This window comes from Haliotis rufescens, unplaced genomic scaffold (genome assembly GCF_023055435.1).
Source record: "Haliotis rufescens isolate VD_foot unplaced genomic scaffold, xgHalRufe1.0.p SCAF_37, whole genome shotgun sequence".
In the NCBI taxonomy this organism is placed as follows: domain Eukaryota; kingdom Metazoa; phylum Mollusca; class Gastropoda; order Lepetellida; family Haliotidae; genus Haliotis; species Haliotis rufescens.
Window position 1 is genome coordinate 4070322 of NW_025964079.1, and position 23407 is coordinate 4093728.

The 23407-nt window shown below is 41.6% G+C and overlaps 1 protein-coding gene across 1 annotated transcript; it reads left to right on the forward strand.

Moving 5' to 3' along the window:
• The first annotated feature begins 3071 nt into the window (after positions 1 to 3071).
• LOC124144333 (calpain-A-like) lies at positions 3072 to 21643 on the forward strand. The gene is made up of 12 exons (XM_048381315.1): positions 3072 to 3257; positions 9250 to 9561; positions 10090 to 10221; positions 10348 to 10544; positions 11475 to 11658; positions 12850 to 12915; positions 14514 to 14602; positions 15120 to 15283; positions 15900 to 16007; positions 17556 to 17650; positions 18316 to 18527; positions 19321 to 21643. The coding sequence occupies exons 2-12, from the start codon at positions 9262 to 9264 to the stop codon at positions 19364 to 19366; spliced, it is 1593 nt and encodes a 530-aa protein (XP_048237272.1). The 5' UTR covers positions 3072 to 3257; positions 9250 to 9261; the 3' UTR covers positions 19367 to 21643.
• The last annotated feature ends 1764 nt before the right edge of the window (positions 21644 to 23407 follow it).

Below are 23407 nucleotides of genomic sequence, written 5' to 3' on the forward strand. Positions count from 1 at the left end.
ATTCAAGCTATATGACGGCGGTCTGTAAATAATCGAGTCTGGTCCAGACAATCCAGTGATCGACATCATGCGCATCAATCCACGCAATTGGGATACGATGATATGCATCAACCAAGTCAGCAAGCCTGACCACCCGATCCCGTTAGCCGCCTCTTACGACAAGCATAGTCGCCTTTAACGGCATGCATGGGTTGCTGAAGACCTATTCTACTCCGGAATCTTCACGGGTCTAAAAAACATTTAAAGCGAGACTATGAATTCAGTCCTATAATTTATTTGTTTATCACTTTGATGAAACCCTGGAGTACATGTATGATGCTGATAAGGCACAGATTCGAACGCACAATCATCGGATCATATTTCACCGTAGGCCAGGTTCACACAGTGCCGATTACTGCTCCCGTTTGAGGTCAGACAGCGCTTCGACACGAAAAGTGAAAAAAGTCGGATTGCTATCCTCAATGATCTGAAATGTCCTATCATTGTCTGAACGCAGTCGTGTACGTCCGTAACAGAGTCCTACGGATCGGGAAAGGTCCAGAGAGGTCGGCAAAGCACTCCCGGCAGTATGGTGCGTCCCGCAACACTCGGGAAACTCAGCCGATTTTGTCTAGTCGGATTACAATCGTGACTATGTCGTGACAGATTCTGCTGTATCGGATCAAAATCATAACAGTGTCCTGTGTTGTCTGGACGGTGTCCTGTGGATCGGTACCCTGTCGTGATGAACGGGCATGAATCCGTCTTTTTCGGTTTATTGTCCGGTCATTGTCTGATCTCTGTCGGATCGTTTTCGGGAGAATCGGATCGCTGTCGGGACAGATTCGGTCGATTTTTACCATGCAGAAGATACAAATCGGATCAGATTCGGATTGAGAACGGGAGACGCGGGACGAATTCGCCCGGAAACAGCTCGTGTTTTTACAGATTTCAACAACCAAAATGGGATTGTAAGGGTGCAGTGGACAGTTTACTCCCCGGGTCTGGCACCAATAGAGCATCCTTGGGACGTCCTTGGTCGAAGGGTTCATGCTCCTCCTGTAAATCATCAACAGCTAATTCACTTTCACCGAGCACAGTGGCAAGCCGCCCGCCATGCAACTCAAAGGACACTTGTCAGGTCGAGGAGGCGACGCTGTACAAATGCATTCAACGTAGAGGAGGCCCTACGCTTTACTGACATTTTATTTGCCGATTTTATAGATGCTATCCCACTCACACACCGTATACTAACTCTGAGCCGACCAGTCCTTGTTTTAGGTCCTAATGCAGAGCGCCAGGTTGGTTGGTTGGTTTGTTGTTTAACGCCGCACTCAGCAATATTCAAACTATATGACGGCGGTCTGTAAATAATCCAGTGATTGATGTCGTGAGAATCGATCCACGCAATTGGGATACGATGACGTGCATCAACCAAGTCAGCGAGCCTGACCATCCGATCCCTTTAATCGTCTCTTACAACAAGCATAGTCGCCATTTTCGTCAAGAATGGGTTGCTGAAGACCTATTCTACCCCGGATCTTCACGCAATTGGGATACGATGACATGCACCAACCAAGTCAGCGAGCCTGACCACCCGGTCCCGTTTGTCGCCTGTTGCGACAAGCATAGTCGCCTTTTACAGCATGCATGGGTTGCTGAAGACCTATTCCATCCCGGATCTTCACGGGTCCCTAATGAAATGTCCCTCCCCCCAGACTCTGACCCCCCCCCCCCCCCATCATATAAAAGTAATATGATATATTACACACATGAATAGTGAGCCTGGTCATAAATAAACGTTCTGAAAAAATACAACTTTGAAGCTATTCAGTTTCAAATGCGTGGGACGATTTAAACGCATTGCTAAACAAACAAAAACGACACAGGCATCTAAACCATAAACAGTTTAATGTTTGTTTAACATGCGATATTGATTTCGATTCCCCAAAACTACTGTTATCGACAAGGCACGAAAAGGGCCTCGGTTTTACGCCCATCACCACGGACACTGGACATGTAATTCATTTTGCCAAATTTGTTCTTAATAATATGTTCATATATATTGCTTTTCATATTTAAAGGTACATGTCATTTTTATGAAAATGCATTCTTTGGAAAAGTGTTACATTATCGATTGCCTTCTTAAATAATCAGAAAAAAATATGCTACAGTTATGTATGTGCTTAGAAATTTCAGAACATCTGCAAGTGGGAGATCCAACAAATAGAACAGCACGTGATTATGTTGGTTGGTTGGTTTGTTGTTTTACGCTGCACTCAGCAATATTCCAGCTGTAAGACGGTGGTCTGTAAGTAATCGAGTCTGGACCAGACAATCCAGTGATTAATATCATGAGCTTCGATCCACGCAACGTGGGATCGATGACATGCATCAACCAAGTCAGCAAGCATGACCACCCGATCCCTAATATTCGTACCTTCTACGCTTTAGTTATGTATTGTCCGCAATACGTACCTTGAACAAATTAAATATATATTGTCTGACATAAGTACCTTCTATGAATTAAATATTTTTGCCTGACATACTTACCTTCTACGAGATAGAGATTTATTGCCTAAGATGTGTACCTTCCACGAGTTAAAGACTTATTGTCTACCATATCGACTTCATATCGAAACAGGGGGCACGGGTGGCCCAGTCGTCTAAGGCGCCGCGATTCGCTGTGCAGAGTTGCGTCCCTTGGGCACGCCAGAAACCTATGATTGTCGGTTCGAATCCCGGTTCGCCCCGATTATGTTTCTAGGTTTGTCAGCACCACACCCGTGCTCGTGGGTTTCACCGAAGTGGTAAACGTCCGAGGCCTGCATCACTTGGGGCGTTCCTCCCACATTAAGCTGACACGCCGTGATATAACTGGAATAATGTTAAAAGCGGCGTTAAACCCAACTCACTCACTCACTCACATCGAAACAAACATTTTTTTTTAAACTGAATTAAACAGCATGGAAAATATAAAAAACCCATTGATAACAGAGTACTTTGCATGTAACTCTCTCAGTGTATTGTCTTCCTCGAGAACAGAATTATCTTACGAGAATCGTGACGACACGACGGACCTTTAAAAAAGCCTTGATCAATGTGATAGGGGTTCGACAGTCAAGCAGGCATGTAGCCTTGACATGCATACGTTGTGGCATTGTTTGCACAGAGCGATAAGACGGTAACATAAATCCACTGTAAAATAATGCACATTAACCGGGTATCCAGAGCGTATTTTCCGGTCGAACTTAGCCAGACTGTGATATCGTTGCAAGGTAGGTAACGTCACCTTGCTATCTTTTGTAAACCCACTGTATGTCATGTAGAATGTTGCCTAACTGTACAGTTTTTAATATTGTTCATGGAATCAATGTGCCCATGACTCACCTATATATTGCGTACGTTTATTGTGACTCTGTCCCCGTACAACATGTGTTGAATGACTGGAAACGAAACAGGTTGGCAACCCTGTGTAGCCTGAATATCCAGAACACACTAGGTGTATACTGATATCAAGATATCTTATGACACAAGCATGTTGCACCGGTTCAGAGAAAAGGTTCTGTGAATTCATGTTTAGGACTGATGTACTGACCATGTATAGGACTGATGTACTGACCAGGTATAGGACTGATGTACTGACCATGTATAGGACTGATGCACTGACCATGTATAGGAATGATGTACTGACTATGTATAGGACTGATGTACTGACCATGTATAGGGCTGTTCTACTGACCATGTATAGGGCTGATGTACTGACCACGTATAGGACTGATGTACTGACCATGTATAGGACTGATGTACTGACCACGTATAGGACTGATGTACTGACCATGTATAGGACTGATGTACTGACCATGTATAGGACTGATGCACTGACCATGTATAGGAATGATGTACTGACCATGTATAGGAATGATGTACTGACCATGTATAGGACTGTTCTACTGACCATGTATAGGGCTGATGTACTGACCACGTATAGCACTGATGTACTGACCATGTATAGGACTGTTCTACTGACCATGTATAGGGCTGATGCACTGACCATGTATAGGAATGATGTACTGACCATGTATAGGACTGATGTACTGACCACGTATAGGACTGATGTACTGACCATGTATAGGACTGATGTACTGACCATGTATAGGACTGATCTACTGACCATGTATAGGACTGATGTACTGACCATGTATAGGGCTGATGTACTGACCATGTATAGGACTGATGTACTGACCACGTATAGGACTGATGTACTGACCATGTATAGGGCTGTTCTACTGACCATGTATAGGACTGATGTACTGACCATGTATAGGACTGATGTACTGACCATGTATAGGGCTGATGTACTGACCATGTATAGGGCTGATGTACTGACCACGTATAGGACTGATCTACTGATCATGAATAGGACTGATGTACTGACCATGTATAGGACTGATGTACTGACCACGTATAGGACTGATGCACTGACCATGTATAGGACTGATGTACTGACCATGTATAGGACTGATGTACTGACCATGTATAGGACTGATGTACTGACCATGTATAGGGCTGATGTACTGACCATGTATAGGACTGATGTACTGACCATGTATAGGACTGATGTACTGACCACGTATAGGTCTGATGTACTGACCATGTATAGGGCTGTTCTACTGACCATGTATAGGACTGATGTACTGACCATGTATAGGACTGATGTACTGACCATGTATAGGACTGATGTACTGACCACGTATAGGACTGATCTACTGATCATGAATAGGACTGATGTACTGACCATGTATAGGACTGATGTACTGACCATGTATAGGACTGATCTACTGACCATGTATAGGACTGATGTACTGACCATGTATAGGGCTGATGTATTGACCATGTTTAGGACTGATGTACTGACAATGTATAGGACTGATGCACTGGCCATGTATAGGATTGATGTACTGACCATGTATAGGACTGATTTACTGACCATGTTTAGGACTGATTTACTGACCATGTTTAGGACTGATCTACTGATCATGTTTAGGTCTGATGTACTGACCATGTATAGGACTGATGTACTGACCATGTATAGGACTGATGTATTGACCATGTATAGGACTGATGTACTGACCATGTATAAGACTGATGTACTGATCATGTATAGGACTGATGTACTGACCATGTATAAGACTGATCTACTGACCATGTACAAGACTGTTCTACTGTCAGTGTACAAGACTGATCTACTGTCAGTGTACAAGACTGATCTAATGACCATGTATAAGACTGATCTACTGTCAGTGTACAAGACTGTTCTAATTACCATGTACAAGACAGATCTACTGTCAGTGTACAGGACTGATCTAATGACCATGTATAAGACTGATCTACTGTCAGTGTACAAGACTGATCTACTGTCAGTGTACAGGACTGATCTACTGACCACGTACAAGACTGATCTACTGTCAGTGTACAAGACTGGTCTAATGACCATGTACAAGACTGATCTACTGTCAGTGTACAAGACTGGTCTAATGACCATGTACAAGACTGATCTACTGTCAGTGTACAAGACTGATCTAATGACCATGTACAAGACTGATCTACTGTCAGTGTACAAGACTGATCTAATGACCATGTACAAGACTGATCTACTGTCAGTGTACAGGACTGATCTAATGGCAATGTATGTGGCTTATCTACTGAGTATGTCGCCATCTATTATGCCACGGCAGCCGAGTGTTTCGAAAATAGACGTCTCACGATCTAATGACTCCATTGATAATGCTGTTACATCGCCGCTGGCTCCCTTACCTTTTCGTGATGTGCACCCATCGACATAAAGAACGTTATCTATGTGATAACTTGTAAGAAGTTGTAATTGCCATAGACATGCCTGTTGCGACACGCATAAAAACTTGCTAACACGCGAGATAACAGCGTCAGCGTTGATCCTAAATTGATTAAAAAGATATTGTAGGGCATTCATCCACCTTCGTCTTGAATTGAAGCCTGAAATCACCCAGAAACGAACTGTTTATCCTTGGGCTATTTGTGCAACCTACTTTTCTGTGAAGTTTGAAATTATAATTATTTGAGCAACAATACGTTAACAACGAATTTCGTTGGGATGAGTATTGTATCTGCGTTCACTGTTTATGCTCCCCCATCTGCCTTACGAGAGTGTTGTTGAAGAAGTTAACATGTCTCCCATCTGCCTCACGACAGTGTTGTTGAAGAAGTTAACATGTCCCTCATCTTCTTTACGACAGTGTTGTTGAATAAGTTAACATGTCCCTCATCTTCTTTACGACAGTGTTGTTGAAGAAGTTAACATGTCCCTCATCTTCTTTACGACAGTGTTGTTGAATAAGTTAACATGTCCCCCATCTGCTTTACGACAGTGTTGTTGAATAAGTTAACATGTCCATACATCTTCTTCACGACAGTGTTGTTGAAGAAGTTAACATGTCTCCCATCTGCCTCACGACAGTGTTGTTGAAGAAGTTAACATGTCCCTCATCTTCTTTACGACAGTGTTGTTGAATAAGTTAACATGTCTCCCATCTGCCTCACGATAGTGTTGTTGAAGAAGTTAACATGTCCCTCATCTTCTTTACGACAGTGTTGTTGAAGAAGTTAACATGACCCCCATCTTCTTTACGACAGTGTTGTTGAATAAGTTAACATGTATCCCATGTGCCTCACGACAGTGTTGTTGAAGAAGTTAACATGTCCCTCACCTGCTGTACGACAATGTTGTTGAAGAAGTTAACATGTCCCTCATCTTCTTTACGACAGTGTTGTTGAAGAAGATAACATGTCCTTCATCTTCTTTACGACGGTGTTGTTGAAGAAGTTAACATGTCCCTCATCTTCTTTACGACAGTGTTGTTGAATAAGTTAACATGTCCCTCATCTTCTTTACGACAGTGTTGTTGAAGAAGTTAACATGTCCTACATCTTCTTTACGACAGTGTTGTTGAAGAAGTTAACATGTCCCTCATCTTCTTTACGACAGTGTTGTTGAATAAGTTAACATGTCCCTCATCTTCTTTACGACAGTGTTGTTGAATAAGTTAACATGTCTCCCATCTGCCTCACGACAGTGTTGTTGAAGAAGTTAACATGTCCCTCATCTTCTTTACGACAGTGTTGTTGAATAAGTTAACATGTCTCCCATCTGCCTCACGACAGTGTTGTTGATTAAGTTAACATGTCTCCCATCTGCCTCACGACAGTGTTGTTGAAGAAGTTAACATGTCCTTCATCTGTTTTACGACAGTGTTGTTGAATAAGTTAACATGTCCCTCATCTTCTTTACGACAGTGTTGTTGAATAAGTTAACATGTTCCCCGTCTGCTTTACGACAGTGTTGTTGAAGAAGTTAACATGTCCCTCATCTTCTTTACGACAGTGTTGTTTAATAAGTTAACATGTCCCTCATCTGTTTTACGACAGTGTTGTTAAAGAAGTTAACATGTCCCCCGTCTGCTGTACGACAGTGTTGTTGAAGAAGTTAACATGTCCCTCATCTTCTTTACGACAGTGTTGTTGAATAAGTTAACATGTCCATACATCTTCTTCACGACAGTGTTGTTGAAGAAGTTAACATGTCCCTCATCTTCTTTACGACAGTGTTGTTGAAGAAGTTAACATGTCCATACATCTTCTTCACGACAGTGTTGTTGAAGAAGTTAACATGTCCCCCATCCTCTTTACGACAGTGTTGTTGAAGAAGTTAACATGTCCCTCATCTTCTTTACGACAGTGTTGTTGAAGAAGTTAACATGTCCATACATCTTCTTTACGACAGTGTTGTTGAAGAAGTTAACATGTTCCCCATCTGCTTTACGACAGTGTTGTTGAAGAAGTTAACATGTCCCCCATCTTCTTTACGACAGTGTTGTTGAATAAGTTAACATTTCCATACATCTTCTTTACGACAGTGTTGTTGAAGAAGTTAACATGTCCTTCATCTTCTTTACGACAGTGTTGTTGAAGAAGTTAACATGTTCCCCATCTGCTTTACGACAGTGTTGTTGAAGAAGTTAACATGTCCCCCATCTTCTTTACGACAGTGTTGTTGAATAAGTTAACATTTCCATACATCTTCTTTACGACAGTGTTGTTGAAGAAGTTAACATGTCCTTCATCTTCTTTACGACAGTGTTGTTGAATAAGTTAACATGTCTCCCATGTGCCTCACGACAGTGTTGTTGAAGAAGTTAACATGTCCCTCATCTTCTTTACGACAGTGTTGTTGAATAAGTTAACATGTCCCTCATCTGCTTTACGACAGTGTTGTTGAATAAGTTAACATGTTCCCCATCTGCTTTACGACAGTGTTGTTGAAGAAGTTAACATGTCCCTCATCTGCTTTACGACAGTGTTGTTGAAGAAGTTAACATGTCCCTCATCTTCTTTACGACAGTGTTGTTGAATAAGTTAACATGTCCCTCATCTGCTTTACGACAGTGTTGTTGAATAAGTTAACATGTCCCTCATCTTCTTTACGACAGTGTTGTTGAAAAAGTTAACATGTTCCCCATCTGTTTTCCGACAATGTTGTTGAAGAAGTTAACATGTCCCCCAATGATGACGTACAAAAGTCATTGTGCCACATGGTACATCAGGGCCCCATAGGCTCCACAACAATCGGCCATTGTAGACAGGAGATCAGACTCCCAGCAGTCCTGTATGTGAGAGCGAGTTTAGGCAGGAATCGGGAGGTTAGACTCCATATGTTATACATGCAGCAGCCTGGGGATTTCGGGTTTAGAACAGGGCCCACTTGCACAAAGCGATCTTAGCGCTAAGATGATCATAACTCCCATGCTTTAACATAGGTTTACAATAGTCGCAGCGCTAAGATCGCTTTGTGCAAGTGGTCCCTTGTCCCCAGCCACCTCTGCTGGTAGTAAGAGGCAACTCAACTGATCGGGCGTCAGGCTCGGTGATCATGACCTGGTTGATGAAGTATCGTCTTACCACAGCGGTGTGGGTCGTTTCCCACAACATTTACAGGCCGCCGTCATTAGCTCGAATAATGTGCGGCGTTAAGCAACAAAACCACAACTAAATTTTTTTTAATTTAATGTGTATGAGACAGTTTGGTATCATTCTTTGAATTAACACCTCGTGTCATCACTGATTCTCAGTAGTCCAATTATATAATTTCCAGAACTATTTTGCCCTTTACGCCAAACGAAAAATAATCTAGGCTGGTTTTTCTCTTGCATTGACAATTTATATTTACATTTGAAGTTACAACACACGATGGGGTGTACCTCCTCAGCGTACGACGGCGATTTCCAGTATGACTTCCACGACATCAACAACGACGGCTCTTGGGAGGACGACTTTGACCAGGTCCCCAAAGAGCAATATACAGACGACCCTGAGAGCTCGAACTTGAAGCACTACACGGTGGACTTCAGAACGTCATCGGGGTTAATTGACCACAGGCCCCGCCGTCCAGAAGTTCCCCCTGGGCAGATGTGGACAGACGAAGAATTTACTCTCCCAATAGCGATAAAAGAATACGCAAAGCAACGACTGGATTGGAAGAGACCGCATGTAATAATACCATACTGATTAGGCTATCACTGTAGTCTTGACTTGCCCTTGCATGTGTTTGTGACGGGTGTCACCTGTAGGGAAAGTATGCACTCAGTATTTCTCTTAGAAAATGAAAGATAAAAAATTGTATACATTCATATTGTGAGAACAGGGCCTAAGTCTAAACGTGAGTAGGTTTTATTACATGAGTGTAGCTTTCGAATCTTGCTGTATTGATTAATGAAAACTTGCACAAATATCAAGCTATAGTGACTTCACACTACTAAGACGCTTCTTATACTGTTAGGTGATTTTGACCAATGCACTTCACCTTCACTTTCCACCGATGTAGACCTCAAATATGAAGGTCGAGTGTTATAAACTTACCGAAGAGTGCGGTGTTCTCCAAACTAAAGGGGCCGTTTTCTGACAGTGTTTCAAACATGTATAAACATTAGAATTACACTGATGCAGGGATGCGGCTGGATTGTTATGATCCGCATCTCTATTCTCTTCTTAATTCTGTTATTTTTTCATTTTTAACAGGAAATCGTTCGTAATCCTGTACTCTTTGCTGATGGGACATCAAGATTTGACATCAAACAACGGAGCTTTGGAACATGTTGGTTCTTGTCAATGATGGCGAACCTCGGTGACAAACCGGACCTCTGTAGGAAGGTAACACATCACAACGTGTCATTTGATACAACACATTATACAAAAATGGTCTGGTAATGAGTCAGTCATATATTTAATTATCAAGACACTTCTATGACAGTATTTGATCTAATTAAAATATTGCAGGTGATCAATGAGGATTCATACACACCTAGAACTGACGGGATCTGTCACTGTCGACTGTGGAGGTTTGGGGAGTGGGAAGACGTGTACATGGACGACTATCTCCCCGTGTTTGCTGGCACTAGGCAGTTGTACGGAGCACTGTCTGGGACGGACACCAACGAAATGTGGGTCTCCCTCCTGGAGAAGTCCCTGGCCAGGTAACCAGCTGGGTCATCGATCAGACGCCAATGCCCAGACATTGCTAATTGTCTAATTTGCACTAAATGCTTCATTTTTCCCGACGGGGACGCGGGTTCGAATTGGTCCATAGTACTCTTTGTTGTTTGCCGGAGAGGAGACTAAAATGGACCCGGTGGTCAGATTCAATGACTTGGTTGATGTGCACTCTTAAACAAACAGCTTATGGTTTCCGTGCCAAACAAGCAGCATTTCTGACTGCAGCGCCGAACAACAAACACAGACGTTTGAACATAAGGCAAATGGTCTATTTGATACTTATTAAATCATTCATAGAGATTATTATACGAGCAAGTGTATCATACTGATTTTACGAAATGAATGTGAGAATTCTTGTATGTCCCGAGCGAGAACGAGGGTAATAAACTGAATTCTCAGACGAGTTTCTTGAAATCAGTATGGAAACACATGCGAGTGTAATAATGTCTTCATTACCCATTATTTCTAAATCTTTTTTAACTCTCCCTTTATACAAAATGCATTGAGAACGACCCCCCCCCCCCCCCCCCCCCCCCCCACCCCCCAACAAAAAAATAAATAAATAAAATAATTTTTTTTTTAAAAATCACCATCGTCTAATGACGCCATGAATCTACAGCAATGACGTCATTAAAAGTGTGACGTCATTCTAAACTTACGTCACAATACGATTCGAATCAGGTCAACAATGGAATCCGGCTGACGTAATCAATGCACAAGTGAACGTGAAGTGATATTTGCACTCGCGCACATACGAGTTTACTGAACTCAGTCATTACAAACCCTATGGGTAATAAAAACAAATACGAAACAGTCATTGGGTCGTGGCAGGATGTGGGATTAAAGATGATGTTTTTCAACATACCATCTGCATCCGCAATTGTGCCACTGAATTCATATCTGCCTTTTAGGCTTCATGGTTCCTACAACGTGGTGAGCGATGAGGGTGGCTACCCCAGTGACGCCTACCTCACCCTGACAGGGGCCGTGGCGGAGAAGGTCAGCTTTGACTACGATGATCCCGATCCTGACCAGCTGTTCCGTCGTCTCAGGAACGCCCTTCATACCGGGGCTTTGGTCACTTGTGCGGTTCCTGTAAGTATCCTTATAACAGTTTACGTCACGGTTTCTAAGCCTGTTATATCGTTATAAGGTGTTATAAGGTGTTATGAGGTGCCGAGTGATCCAAGGCGCTGTATCAGCGGTGTTCGCTTAGGCACGTCAGAAACCTACGATCATGGGTTCGAATCCAAGTTCACCCTCATTATGTTTTTAGGTCAGCACAATTCCTGTGCTCGTGGGTTTCATTAAATTGTAATCGTCTAAGACCATCCCTTCTCCCTCTCCTGCGTATCGAACTGACACGCCGTGATGTAATTAATGTTGGAAGGGGCGTTAAACCTAACTCACTCACTCACTCCACCATAGAGTTACAATATGAGACCCGCGAACACCCGGGGTAGAATAGGTCTTCAGCAACCCATGCTTGTCGTAAGCGGCGACTATGCTTGTCGTAAAAGGCGACAAACGGGAACGGATGGTCAGGCTCACTGACTTGGTCGATGAATGTCATCGTACCCCAATTGGGTGGATCGATGCTCATAATATCAATCACTGGATTATTTACAGACCGCCGTCATCTAGCAGGAATATTGCTGAGTGCCGTTCAACAAGAAACAAACCAACACACAAATACAATATGTAGTTCCCTTTGACTAGAACGATGGAGGGATTCCGGGTTAGAGTCCCCAGGAACCAATGTTTGTCAGGTATATCGCGATAGGGGCATACACATGGCATACATCACCTAATTGATGGGTAGAAACAAATAACCCTCTTATAGACGACCATTACCTCGCAGGATGCATTGTAATTATTCGTGATGTTCTTTTGCTGACTGCGGCGTTAAGCAACAAAAAGTAGTCTTTGGTAACCATTGGACCAACTATAGCGCGTCAACGTCAGAGAATAACAAGTCTCGATTATCCGCCTAAATGGTGTATAGTGCATGAATGGATCACCGAAAATCAGTAATGACACCAGGTATTCTCGAAAAAGGTAAGACTGCCCTTGCCTTACCGGTAGCACCGCCACTCATATAATTTGCACCAAAAATTGTTTGTTTGTTGTCTGACACCTCACAGCAGTACTCCTACCGTGCGACGGCGTCCTGTAAACAGACCACAGGTTACAATTGTGAGGTGAAATCCTTTGTCTCCTATCTGTTATCTCTGTCATTTACTGCTGTAGTTTTGTATGGTATTTAAAAAACCCTTGTTATTTCAGCCCGAATTCGATGGCGAGATAGGCCTGGTTGGAGGACATGCCTATTCCTTGACAGGAGCCTATATGGTAAAGTTTAAAGAATTTTCGTCAATAATAACTGAAAATAATGTGAGAAAAAGCACATTTATTTCATTTGCATAATTGGAGTATACCTTTCTTCAATGTCATCCTTAAGGCTTGTTGGTACCTAAGTGGTCATCATGCCAAGTGTGTGGGTTCGACTCCCCCATGGGTAGATATCTGGTTGTTCCTTACTTTTGTGACTATTGAGTGAGTGAGTGAGTGAGTGAGTGAGTGGTTTTACGCCGCTTTTAGTAATATTCTGGCAATATCACGACGGGGGACACTAGAAATGGTCTTCACACATTGTACCCATGTCGGGAATCGAATGTGACTATTGAAGTACTAACATTGTAGACCCGTGAAGATCCGGGGTAACATATGTCTCTAGCAAACTATTCTTTCCGTAAAAAGCGACTATGCTTGTCGTAAGAAGCGATTAACAGGATTGGGTGGTCAGACTGGCTGACTTGGTTGATGTATGTCTTCATATTCCAACTGCGTGGATCGATGCTCATGATGTCAATCCATGGATTGTCTGGCCCAGACTCCATTATATACAGACGGTCGTCATAGAGCTGGAATATTGCTGAGTGCGGCGTTAAACAACCAACCGACCAACAAACAAACTAACATTATACTAGTATATTACCACGTACTGGGTGTTGGGTCCAGTCGGCCTACCCTGCTGCAGATATTCTATGAAATCACTGTAAGCCGAGCAACGCCAGATGTATAAAATGGCGTCCATTGGGTTGTTAATTCTGTACTGAACAGAAATAAGAAATAAGTTGAACACTTTGATATGAAGACAAAGCGAACGATCACAACTTGAAAAGTTATATAAGATTCACGACTGCCACCAGAGTGTTGTGTGATGTGATAGTCACGTGCACTATACTAATTACAAGATGGATTCCTGCCAGTGGTAGCCGAGGTTCTATTTGAGTTATCGGGGCATCGTCTGGATGAAGTATGGCTGCACGTACCTTTGTGTTCATCTTCCCGAGGCAAGGGCGTTAACTGTCCATAGAAGTCCAGTTTCCACCCTTGCCGAACTAGACTGGAATTTCCAGGCTCGATCTTAGCGCCACCATTGACTATTACGAGTTATGTCCCTTCTGTGTTCCTTCTATTGTCCAATCAGATTCCATCTCTCATATCACTTGCATTTGCTTCAAACAAAATGACGGCGCCCAGTCAAGACGATCTGCTCGATAATTAAGATCTATATTGTAATAAAACGGGCCTTACCCTGTAAAGTGCATCAAATCACGTGAGCACCTTGATTAAAAACTTGAAGGAATTTGTAAAATATCTGTCGACGCCCAGTTGGCGGTATACATGCTTTGCAAATCCTTCGGGCGACCGAAATCTGTACGTTGAAATCCGTGTTGTTTATGAACCGGATGTCTTGTTCGTTACCCAATTTTGATTTGACTATGCATAGGCTCGTTAGTCCAGCCGAAATGTCACTCCATTATTGCACCCTAGTTCGGCAAGGTGGAAACTGGACTTTTATAGTTATTTAACTCCCTTGCCACGGGAAGACGCTTTGTGTGTGTACCTCGTCTTGATTTTGTTACTGCAACATATGTTCAAAGGTGACGAAACGTGACGGCGAGAAATTCCCCTTGGTGAGGATACGTAACCCACATGGGACAAATGAATGGCAGGGAAAGTGGAGCGACAAGTTAGTGATTCTATTATCTTTTTAAGTTCATCACCTTCAAGTGTGAGGTACAAATATTGAGATGCTTCGACTATGCTTGTCGTAAGAGGCGACTAATGCTTCATACGATGTATACTTGGTGACAAACGGGATCGGGTGGTCAGGCTCGCTGACTTAGTTGATGCATGTCATCGTACCCCAATTGCGTGGGTAGATGATCATGATGTCAATCACAGGATTGTCTGGTCCAGACTCGATTATCGAGAGGTCGCCGTCATATAGTTGGAATATCGCTGAGTGCGGCGTTAAACAACAAACAAACAAACAAACATATATAGAGATGTATCATTTTGTCCTCAGAAGGATGGTTTTAGTAGTGAGTGGTGGCTGGTTTTAAGTGATCCATTCATGTAATTTCCACCCAATGGAATCTGTTTCGGCGGATAAGTGATATTCTCTTGTGTTGAGGTTTTAAATTTTGTGGAACTAGTTTTTCAGCCGCAAGACTACAATTTTGCCTTTAAACATTGTTTTCCAGGAGCAGTGAGTGGGGGGACGTGTCCGACGGACACCTAATACGAAGAAACAAAAATGATGGAGAGTTCTGGATAAGCTTGGAAGACTTCCTCCATTATTTTGCTCAAACTACCATTTGCTCGCTAACTCCAGACTTTGACATTGACGGAAGGTCAGATGGCCTCAGTGAGTAATTTATATTGTAGGTAATTAGGAATATTCTTTATAAAACCCCATTCATGTAACGAATGGTGACGCAGTGCATGCAATATGATTAATTGAATGGTAGTCTACTCTCCAGTAAGAAACTATCGTTAATCATGATACAAAACAAATCCAGTATTACCTATAAGCTAATACGCCGTTTACGAGTCCTGATTGTACGTTATATTGCTTATGTATAAACTGCAGGGCAAACGAAAGTGTACACTTGAAAGCTGGATTTGACCCAAACGTTATGAAAACGTTACAAGTCAGAAACAGTCGCCGAAACACTCGAACGTTAGGACCAAAACACAACTATGAATGTCATCGATCCCATTTGTGTGGATCGATGCTTATGATATTAATCACTGGATTGTCTTGTCCAGACACGATTATTTACAGACAGCCGTCATATAGCTGGAATATTGCTGAATGCGGCGTTAAACAACAAACGAACAACAAACCATCGAATAACCATGTTTGTATAACTTTCATATTAAGTTAACATCAAACTGTCTGTGTGCTTATTTTTGCCGGGCAGTTTACATAAGTCATGGTTTACGGTATATGTTTCTCTGACATGTTTGTTATTTTACAGATCATGTACTGAGGATATTTGGGGAGTGGCGAGGAGGGGTGGGTCAAGGGGGCACACTGAGGGATCGTGTCAGAAATCCGCGGTTTGCTTTTACAGTTCCTGTAGAAGGTAGGTGTGATTTTAAAGGTGGAATGGTGTAATGATATTAATGATGGATCCAGAACCATAAACTGCAGAACATAAACTTGTTTGATTAATTCACGTTGGGTGTTCGACTTGGTCCCTAGCAACCTACGACTCAATGGTTCGGTGGTTAGGCTCCAGAGTGAGTGAGTTTGATTATATGCCGCTGAAAGTAATATGCCGCTTTTAAGTAGAATAACAATAATGCAATATTTCTTCCTTCCCTTCTGAATCCATTCTGTGATTAGATTTTTATTTGTTTGTTGTTTCACGTTACACTCAGCAATATCCCAGCTATATGACGGCGGTCTGTAGACAATCCAGTGATTGACATCATGAGCATCAACCAATCAATTTGGATACAAATAATCGAATCTGGACCAGACAATCCAGAGTTTGACATCAAGAGCATCGATCTACGCAAGTGGGATACGATGACATGCATCAACCAAATCAGCGAGCCTTACAGCCCGATCCTTTAGTCGCCTCTTACGACAAGCATAGTCGCCTCTTACGGCATCATGGGTTGCTGAAGACCAATTCGAACCCGGATTTCTACGGGGGAGACAAGCATCGGCTGCTGAAGACCAATTCGAACCCGGATCGTCAGTGGTCTAAAACTACCTATCGTTACACTGTATGTTGTATGTTTAAACCAGCATGTACTGGACATAAAGCCAAGGGGAATTAGCAGTAAAAACGTGTGTCGATACATCTTTGCAGCTGCATTAGACCAGTACATGATTTACAGTACATGCTGAATGCTGTTTATACTTTACAGTAGTTATATTCTCACTTTACTTTACAGACTCGCTTGCGAAAGACATGTTGGTCTGTACTGAAAAAATATACTTCGTCTTATTAACATTAATTGTATTTAGGTTTTGTTAAATGATATAGAAACAATGTCATATATTTTTTTTTCGAAATACATGGGTCAGTTGAAGCAATATGACGTCCTCCTGTTGAATTTGAACATAAGGTATTTGGCTGTCGTTTGTTCTGCTCTTCATAGACAAATCCGCTGCAAACAAAGCTTGTGGTAATAGGCGACCAATGTATCGGATGGCCAGGCTTGATGACCAGGACCCACTTGCACAAAGCGATCTTAGCGCTGAGATCGCTTTGTGCAAGTGGGCCCTGGCTGATTTCGTGTTATCATTGGTCACCAAATGAATCATTAGACTGTTTGGTCCTGACTCAATTATTTACAGGCCGCCTTTAGTCAGCTTGAGTGCTACGTTTTACAACAAACAAACGAGATGCTAAAAATGTTTAAAGTTTGTTTGACATTTAGAAGCACTTTCATCGATTTTTTTTTTTAAAAATGGCTATGGGTATGTGAATAATATGTATGTACTCGAACCTCATAGATACGTGTGATTTGTTCCTGGTACATTGATTCTGAAATAATAGCATCCCCAGGCCAAATACGCATATTGTCATATCATTCACAGACTCGTTTCCACAAAGCTCGTTTGGTATTTGCCGATGTTTGATCAGTGTGCTTGAAACATGAACTTTCGTTGTCAGGGGTAACAGATGAAGGATATGTTCCTGTCGTTGTACAAATAATACAGAAAGCTCATCATCTAGACTATGACGCTATACGTTGTGACTTGTACAAGGTGAGTTGGAAAGACGGTCACATGACACATTTTGACGTTCATACGTTTTTCAAGAGACTGTATTCTTGAAATGACGTAAACACTGACGGACTACATCCACATTTCTGTGGAACCCCCTGGGAATTCCCCAGCGGACGTACATGTAGATACAGAAGCCTCGTTTCTGATAATTTAGACCCTTTAATCTTGAAGTCAGCGTTCTATTATACATTGGATATGTCAGAGATATGCACGGATCCAAACCATCCGACATTCATACACTTCCGCCCTCATAATATCAAGGTTTCTACTCCAAAGAATTCGCACAAAGTCAAAGTCAATTCTTAAGTGTATGTTTGAAAACCACTTTATACATGTAGATGATTTGAATCACGGACACATGGTCAAACGCATCAGTGACAAAAATAAAGCACATCTCTATTTTGACTTGTTTCACATGCTTTTTATCGGTTGAACCATTGACCTGCCTCTGCATGTGTTTGTGGCGGGTGTCACCCATGGAGCGGGACACAGGCACCTTTTCGCGAACACCTGGTACATCACTATGTGATAGTGTTTCATAAATACATGTTTTTGTTACTGTCGGAATCGTACAACGGACTCTGCTTTTAGTAGCGATTTCTCCTGATTATGGAAATGGTTTTGGTGGCGTTTATTTACACCAGGTGACGAGGGGCAGTGAAAGGTCGAGGATGTTCTACGTGGCCAAGATGAGGGACACTGAAGCCAAGGACTGCTACTACCCCCGCCTGCAGTGCGTGTTCCGGTACAGGGTGAAGCCAGGCCGATACATCGTCATCCCCTCCACCTACCAGAGCGGCGTCAACAGGGAATTCCTCCTCAGGGTCTTCTCCTCATCCCCGGTGTATTACTGCAGGTAACTGCTTGGCGGCGTGTTGTGTACCGCCGTGTATTACTTATGTCACGTGTATTACTTATTTCGTGTTTATTACTTATGTCACGTGTATTACTTATTTCATGTTTATTACTTTTTTCATGTTTATTACTTATTTCTCGTGTATTACTTATTTCGTGTTTATTACTTATGTCACGTGTATTACTTATTTCATGTTTATTACTTTTTTCATGTTTATTACTTATTTCTCGTGTATTACTTATTTCGTGTTTATTACTTATTTTACGTGTATTACTTATTTCATGTTTATTACTTATTTCTCGTGTATTACTTATTTCATGTTTATGGCTTATTTCTCATGTATTACTTATGTCACGTGTATTAATTATGTCACGTGTATTAATTATTTCATGTTTAATTTATTACTTATTTCACGTTTCTTACTTATTTCAAGTGTATTACTTATGTCACGTGCAGTACTTATCTCACGTGTATTACTTATGTCACGTTTATTTTTTATTTCTCGTGTAGTACTTATTTCATGTTTCTTTCTTATTTCTCGTGTAGTACTTATTTCAAGTGTATTACTTATGTCACGTTGAGTACTTGTCTCACGTGTATTACTTATGTCATGTGTATTAATTATGCCACGTGAATTACTTATGCCACGTGCATTACTTGTATCACGTGTTTTACTTATTTAAAGTTTATTACTCATGTCACGAACGAGTATATTACTTATGCCACGTGCATTATTATTTCACGTTTATCACCTATTGCACGTGTATTAATTATTTCTCTCTTCTGTCAACAGGAGGGTACCAAGACAGAAACCAATCATGCCCCTTTCTAGATACTGATGCTGCGTCAACATCAGCAGAGCATCTGCTGTCAGGATGCTGCGGATGTAGAACATGAGGAGGAACAATCTCAGGACCATATGAAAGATGTGCCCGGACAGGGCTGATAAAGCTGTTCATTACATATTTTAGGATGAACAGCAAGGTGTTAAGTACTCGTTTGTACAGAAAATAGCAGGACCGTGGTCTTTGTGGTAAACAAATTACCTGCGTTTGCATGTGTTTGTGACGTGTGCCACCGGTGGGACAGGACACGCTCACTTTATCGCGAACACCTGGTATCATCATTAGTTTGATAGTGATTCATAAGCACATGCTCTTTATATAGTCGAATCGTACAATGCATTCTGCTTTTTGGATATGGAAAGAGTTTTGTCATTTTTATTTGAAAGGATCCAAAAATGAACATTTTTGGTGCTACAACACTCTAGTGGGTGGCTGTCAAGGGCATATTAATAGTCTTTTAAAATTCAAACACTTAAGTGACACTACAATATAGGTACACGTTTTGCAGCAGTATTACAGTAGTTTAATGACTGCCTTTCTCCCGTGAGGATTTCCTTGCACTGATCGATATAATAATATCTGTAAAAATCCTGGATTGAGTAGCCTGCTGTGGTGGAAGTCTGGGAGTAAGGGTGACACTACTCATTATTATCCGATATGAAATTATGTATTTCTTATTTTATTATGATATAAATGTGTGTATTTCCCATTTTTATCTGATATAAATTTACATATTTCTCTAATGGACACACACGTTTCTCCAAGCAAATGTATTTGCGATCAAGACGAATGGTATACTTACGGAATGGCATTGATCTATTTTAAGATACGATCAGTAGTGTGGCGCAGGATCGATGCAATCTATTGATACTTTAACTTGCCTGCCTTGCTACTGGGCAGTGGACTATAGCGATGGGCGATAGCGATGATTCGTTTACGTCAATGTATCTGAAAACATATAACATAGTATCCATTTGTCTGTCTCACAGAGCCTAGAGAATAAATTAAAACAGGAGTCCGACTCAAGTCTAGATTGATTTGGCAAGTCTAGATTGCCTCAATGAAATAAGGGATTGTTTTGGGCTCCATTTGGATTTTATTTATTTTATGTTGTAGATATATATTTTTAAATAAGATAACTTTATTTCTGTGACTACATGTAAGTCTAACCATCCATCAGCTGGTATGGTAGTTTGGTAAAACACGATTATCAAATATAGGGGATTATGTGTGATTATCGCCATGAAGGGGTTGATTTAAGGGGTTGTGTTTTCTCGAACACCAGGTGTTAATCACTGATTTTCAGTGATCCATTCACATCATGTTCGCCACTATGTCCGCTCAGTAGAATCTGGTTCGGTAGATACCCGAGACTGACTCTTCTCTGGCGTTGACGTGATGAATGTAAACCAACAAACTGAGACGTGTAGAAAAAGATTCTCATAAATGTACGTGCAATACGTAGGAAGAGGTTTAAAGTTCATTTTTCAATTGCGAATAGTCGCTGTTGAAATTGTGTTACGCACAGCAATTAATCGTGACATGAACTTTCCTTGAAGAATTTTAATCTTTAGCTCGTAACCATCATGATGTGTCTGTAGGCTTTTATTGTCTCGCTTTCTATGTGCAATTCTTTTCCGAATTTTTCATAAGTTGTGTAGAGGCGATAATTATGTGCAGGCAGTTTACTAATACTGATATATAATATAATACTACAATATAATCCTGAATACAAGCCATGATTACATCCGTTGTTGACACGGATGGCCCTGTTCACTGTGTGGATGGCATTTTTAAATACCATATATTATTGACAATTATATATACCTACTTAAGGGTTACGCTTATATATTGTGCATAACAGATGTATTATTATGCAGGCATATGCTGAAATATGAACGTTGCACTACAATGGTTTCTAATTTTATTTTTGATCCACTTTACTCCCATTGAGCAGTATTATCATGTTGTGTTTACCATATCGAGTTAAGGTTCACATAAAAGGCGTACCTGAGATCATCTTCCTTAGGCGAGGGCTGGAATTTCTGGGTTCGATCGTAGCGCCCCCACGGGCTATTATCAGTTACGTCCCTCCTATTGACCAATCAGATTCCACCTCTCATATCACTTACAAATGTATATCACTTGGCGGCCCCCAGTCAAGACAATCTGACCGATAATCAGGATCGATATTGTAATAAAATGGGTCTTACCTAGCGAAGTGCATCAAATCATTTGAGCAACTTGATTGAAAACATGAAATGATTTATGAAATGAAATATCTGTTGACTCCCACTACACATGTTTTGCATGTTTTGTCGGCCGAAATCTGCACGTTGAAATACACGTTGTTTGCGAACCGGATGTCTAGTTCGTTACTAGCTGTGTAGTCTGATTAGACTATGCATAGACTCGTTATTCCAGCCAAAATGTAACTCTGGAATCCCAGCCTAGTTCGGCAGGGGTGGAAACTGGACCTGTTACAGTTCGTTAACTCCCTTGCCCCGGGAAGATGACCTGAGATTACTGAATCTGCAGCAACGTCATATTATACTCTATCGTGTGCAGTATTACTACCATGAAGCAGTATTGCCATCTTGATGATTGCCTTAAAGTCCAAGTTGAAGGTGCAATGTAAGGCGTGTATGCATTTCAACTCTTATTTGGGCAGACCATAAATACTGCTACCGAATGATATAGATATGGATGTAGTCACATTATATACTAGCTTGTACTTACCATTGGTTCTTTCTCACCTATATGCTTCTCCGTCATGATGATTGTTTCCTTATTGTGGCTCAAGCTACAAAACAAGAAGTATACTTGACGTGACGGGTTCCATGTTCATTATACGGTACCTTGGTGAGACAATCAATGTTACAATATGAGACCCGTGAAGATCCGGGGTAGAAGAGGTCTTCAGCAACCCATGCTTGCCGTAAGAGGCGACTATGCTTGTCGTAAAAGGCGACTAACGGAATCGGGTGGTCAGGCTCGCTGACTTGGTTGGTGCATGTCATCGTATCCCAATTGGGTGGATCGATGCTCATGATATTAATGACTGGATTGTCTGGTCCAGACTCGATTATCGAGAGGTCGCCGTCATATAGTTGTAATTTTGCTGAGTACGGCGTTAAACACCAAACAGACAGAGAGATTGTTACATTCTGGATTATTGAATTGCTGTATGTATATCATTGTATGTCGTGTGTCTTGACAATCTGTTACATGTATCACCTTCCTATGTACACATTTCACATTCCATTAATAAAGGACTTTCAACAATAGGCCTTGGACCAGCAACTTGTGTTTCGAGAGGACATCACAAGTATAATGTGTCATATAACCTCTGACCTCGACAGGGATGGTCGGGTAGCCAAGTGGTAAAAGCGTCCGCTCGTCACGCCGAAGACCCGGGTTCGATTCCCGACATGGGTACAATGTGTGAAGCCGATTTCTGGTGTCCCCCGCCGTGATATTGCTGGAATATTGCTAAAAGTGGCGTAAAACCATACTCACTCACTCACTCTGATCTCCACAAGCTTGATGCCAGATTTCATATTAGGGAGTACGTTAGTTGTTTGAACGCCGCGTTGAACAGTGTTTCAGACATATCAGAACGTGTCAGGTTATTAAAACATTATTTTCATATATACAGTAAAATAGAATCTCCCGTCTCTTGTATGATGTCGATAAACCAAGAAACAATAATGGCAAACCGGGATTCGAACCTCAAATCATAGGCTTCTGGCACGCCTGACGGACGTAACTCTTTTTCGCGCATTTCGACTCTACTAATAAGAAAATGCCCCTTTGTAATGCAGCACCACATGAAATTGAAGACTGGAAAATTTGAGTCACCCCTTTTATCGTCGAATGTGTGGTGAAATGACATCTTTTATTGTCGAATGTGTGGTGTAATGACATCTTTTATCGTCGAATGTGTGGTGTAATGACATCTTTTATTGTCGAATGTGTGGTGTAATGACATCTTTTATTGTCGAATGTGTGGTGTAATGACATCTTTTATCGTCG

What these genes read in the sequence shown, in the direction of transcription:
- LOC124144333 (XM_048381315.1), top strand. Translation starts at nt 9,262, where the DNA reads ATGGGGTGTACCTCCTCAGCGTACGACGGCGATTTCCAGTATGACTTC. An exon ending in TGGATTGGAAGAGACCGCAT is followed by an intron (nt 9,562 to 10,089) that starts GTAATAATACCA and finishes CATTTTTAACAG; the next exon opens with GAAATCGTTCGTAATCCTGT. An exon ending in TGGTCACTTGTGCGGTTCCT is followed by an intron (nt 11,659 to 12,849) that starts GTAAGTATCCTT and finishes TTGTTATTTCAG; the next exon opens with CCCGAATTCGATGGCGAGAT.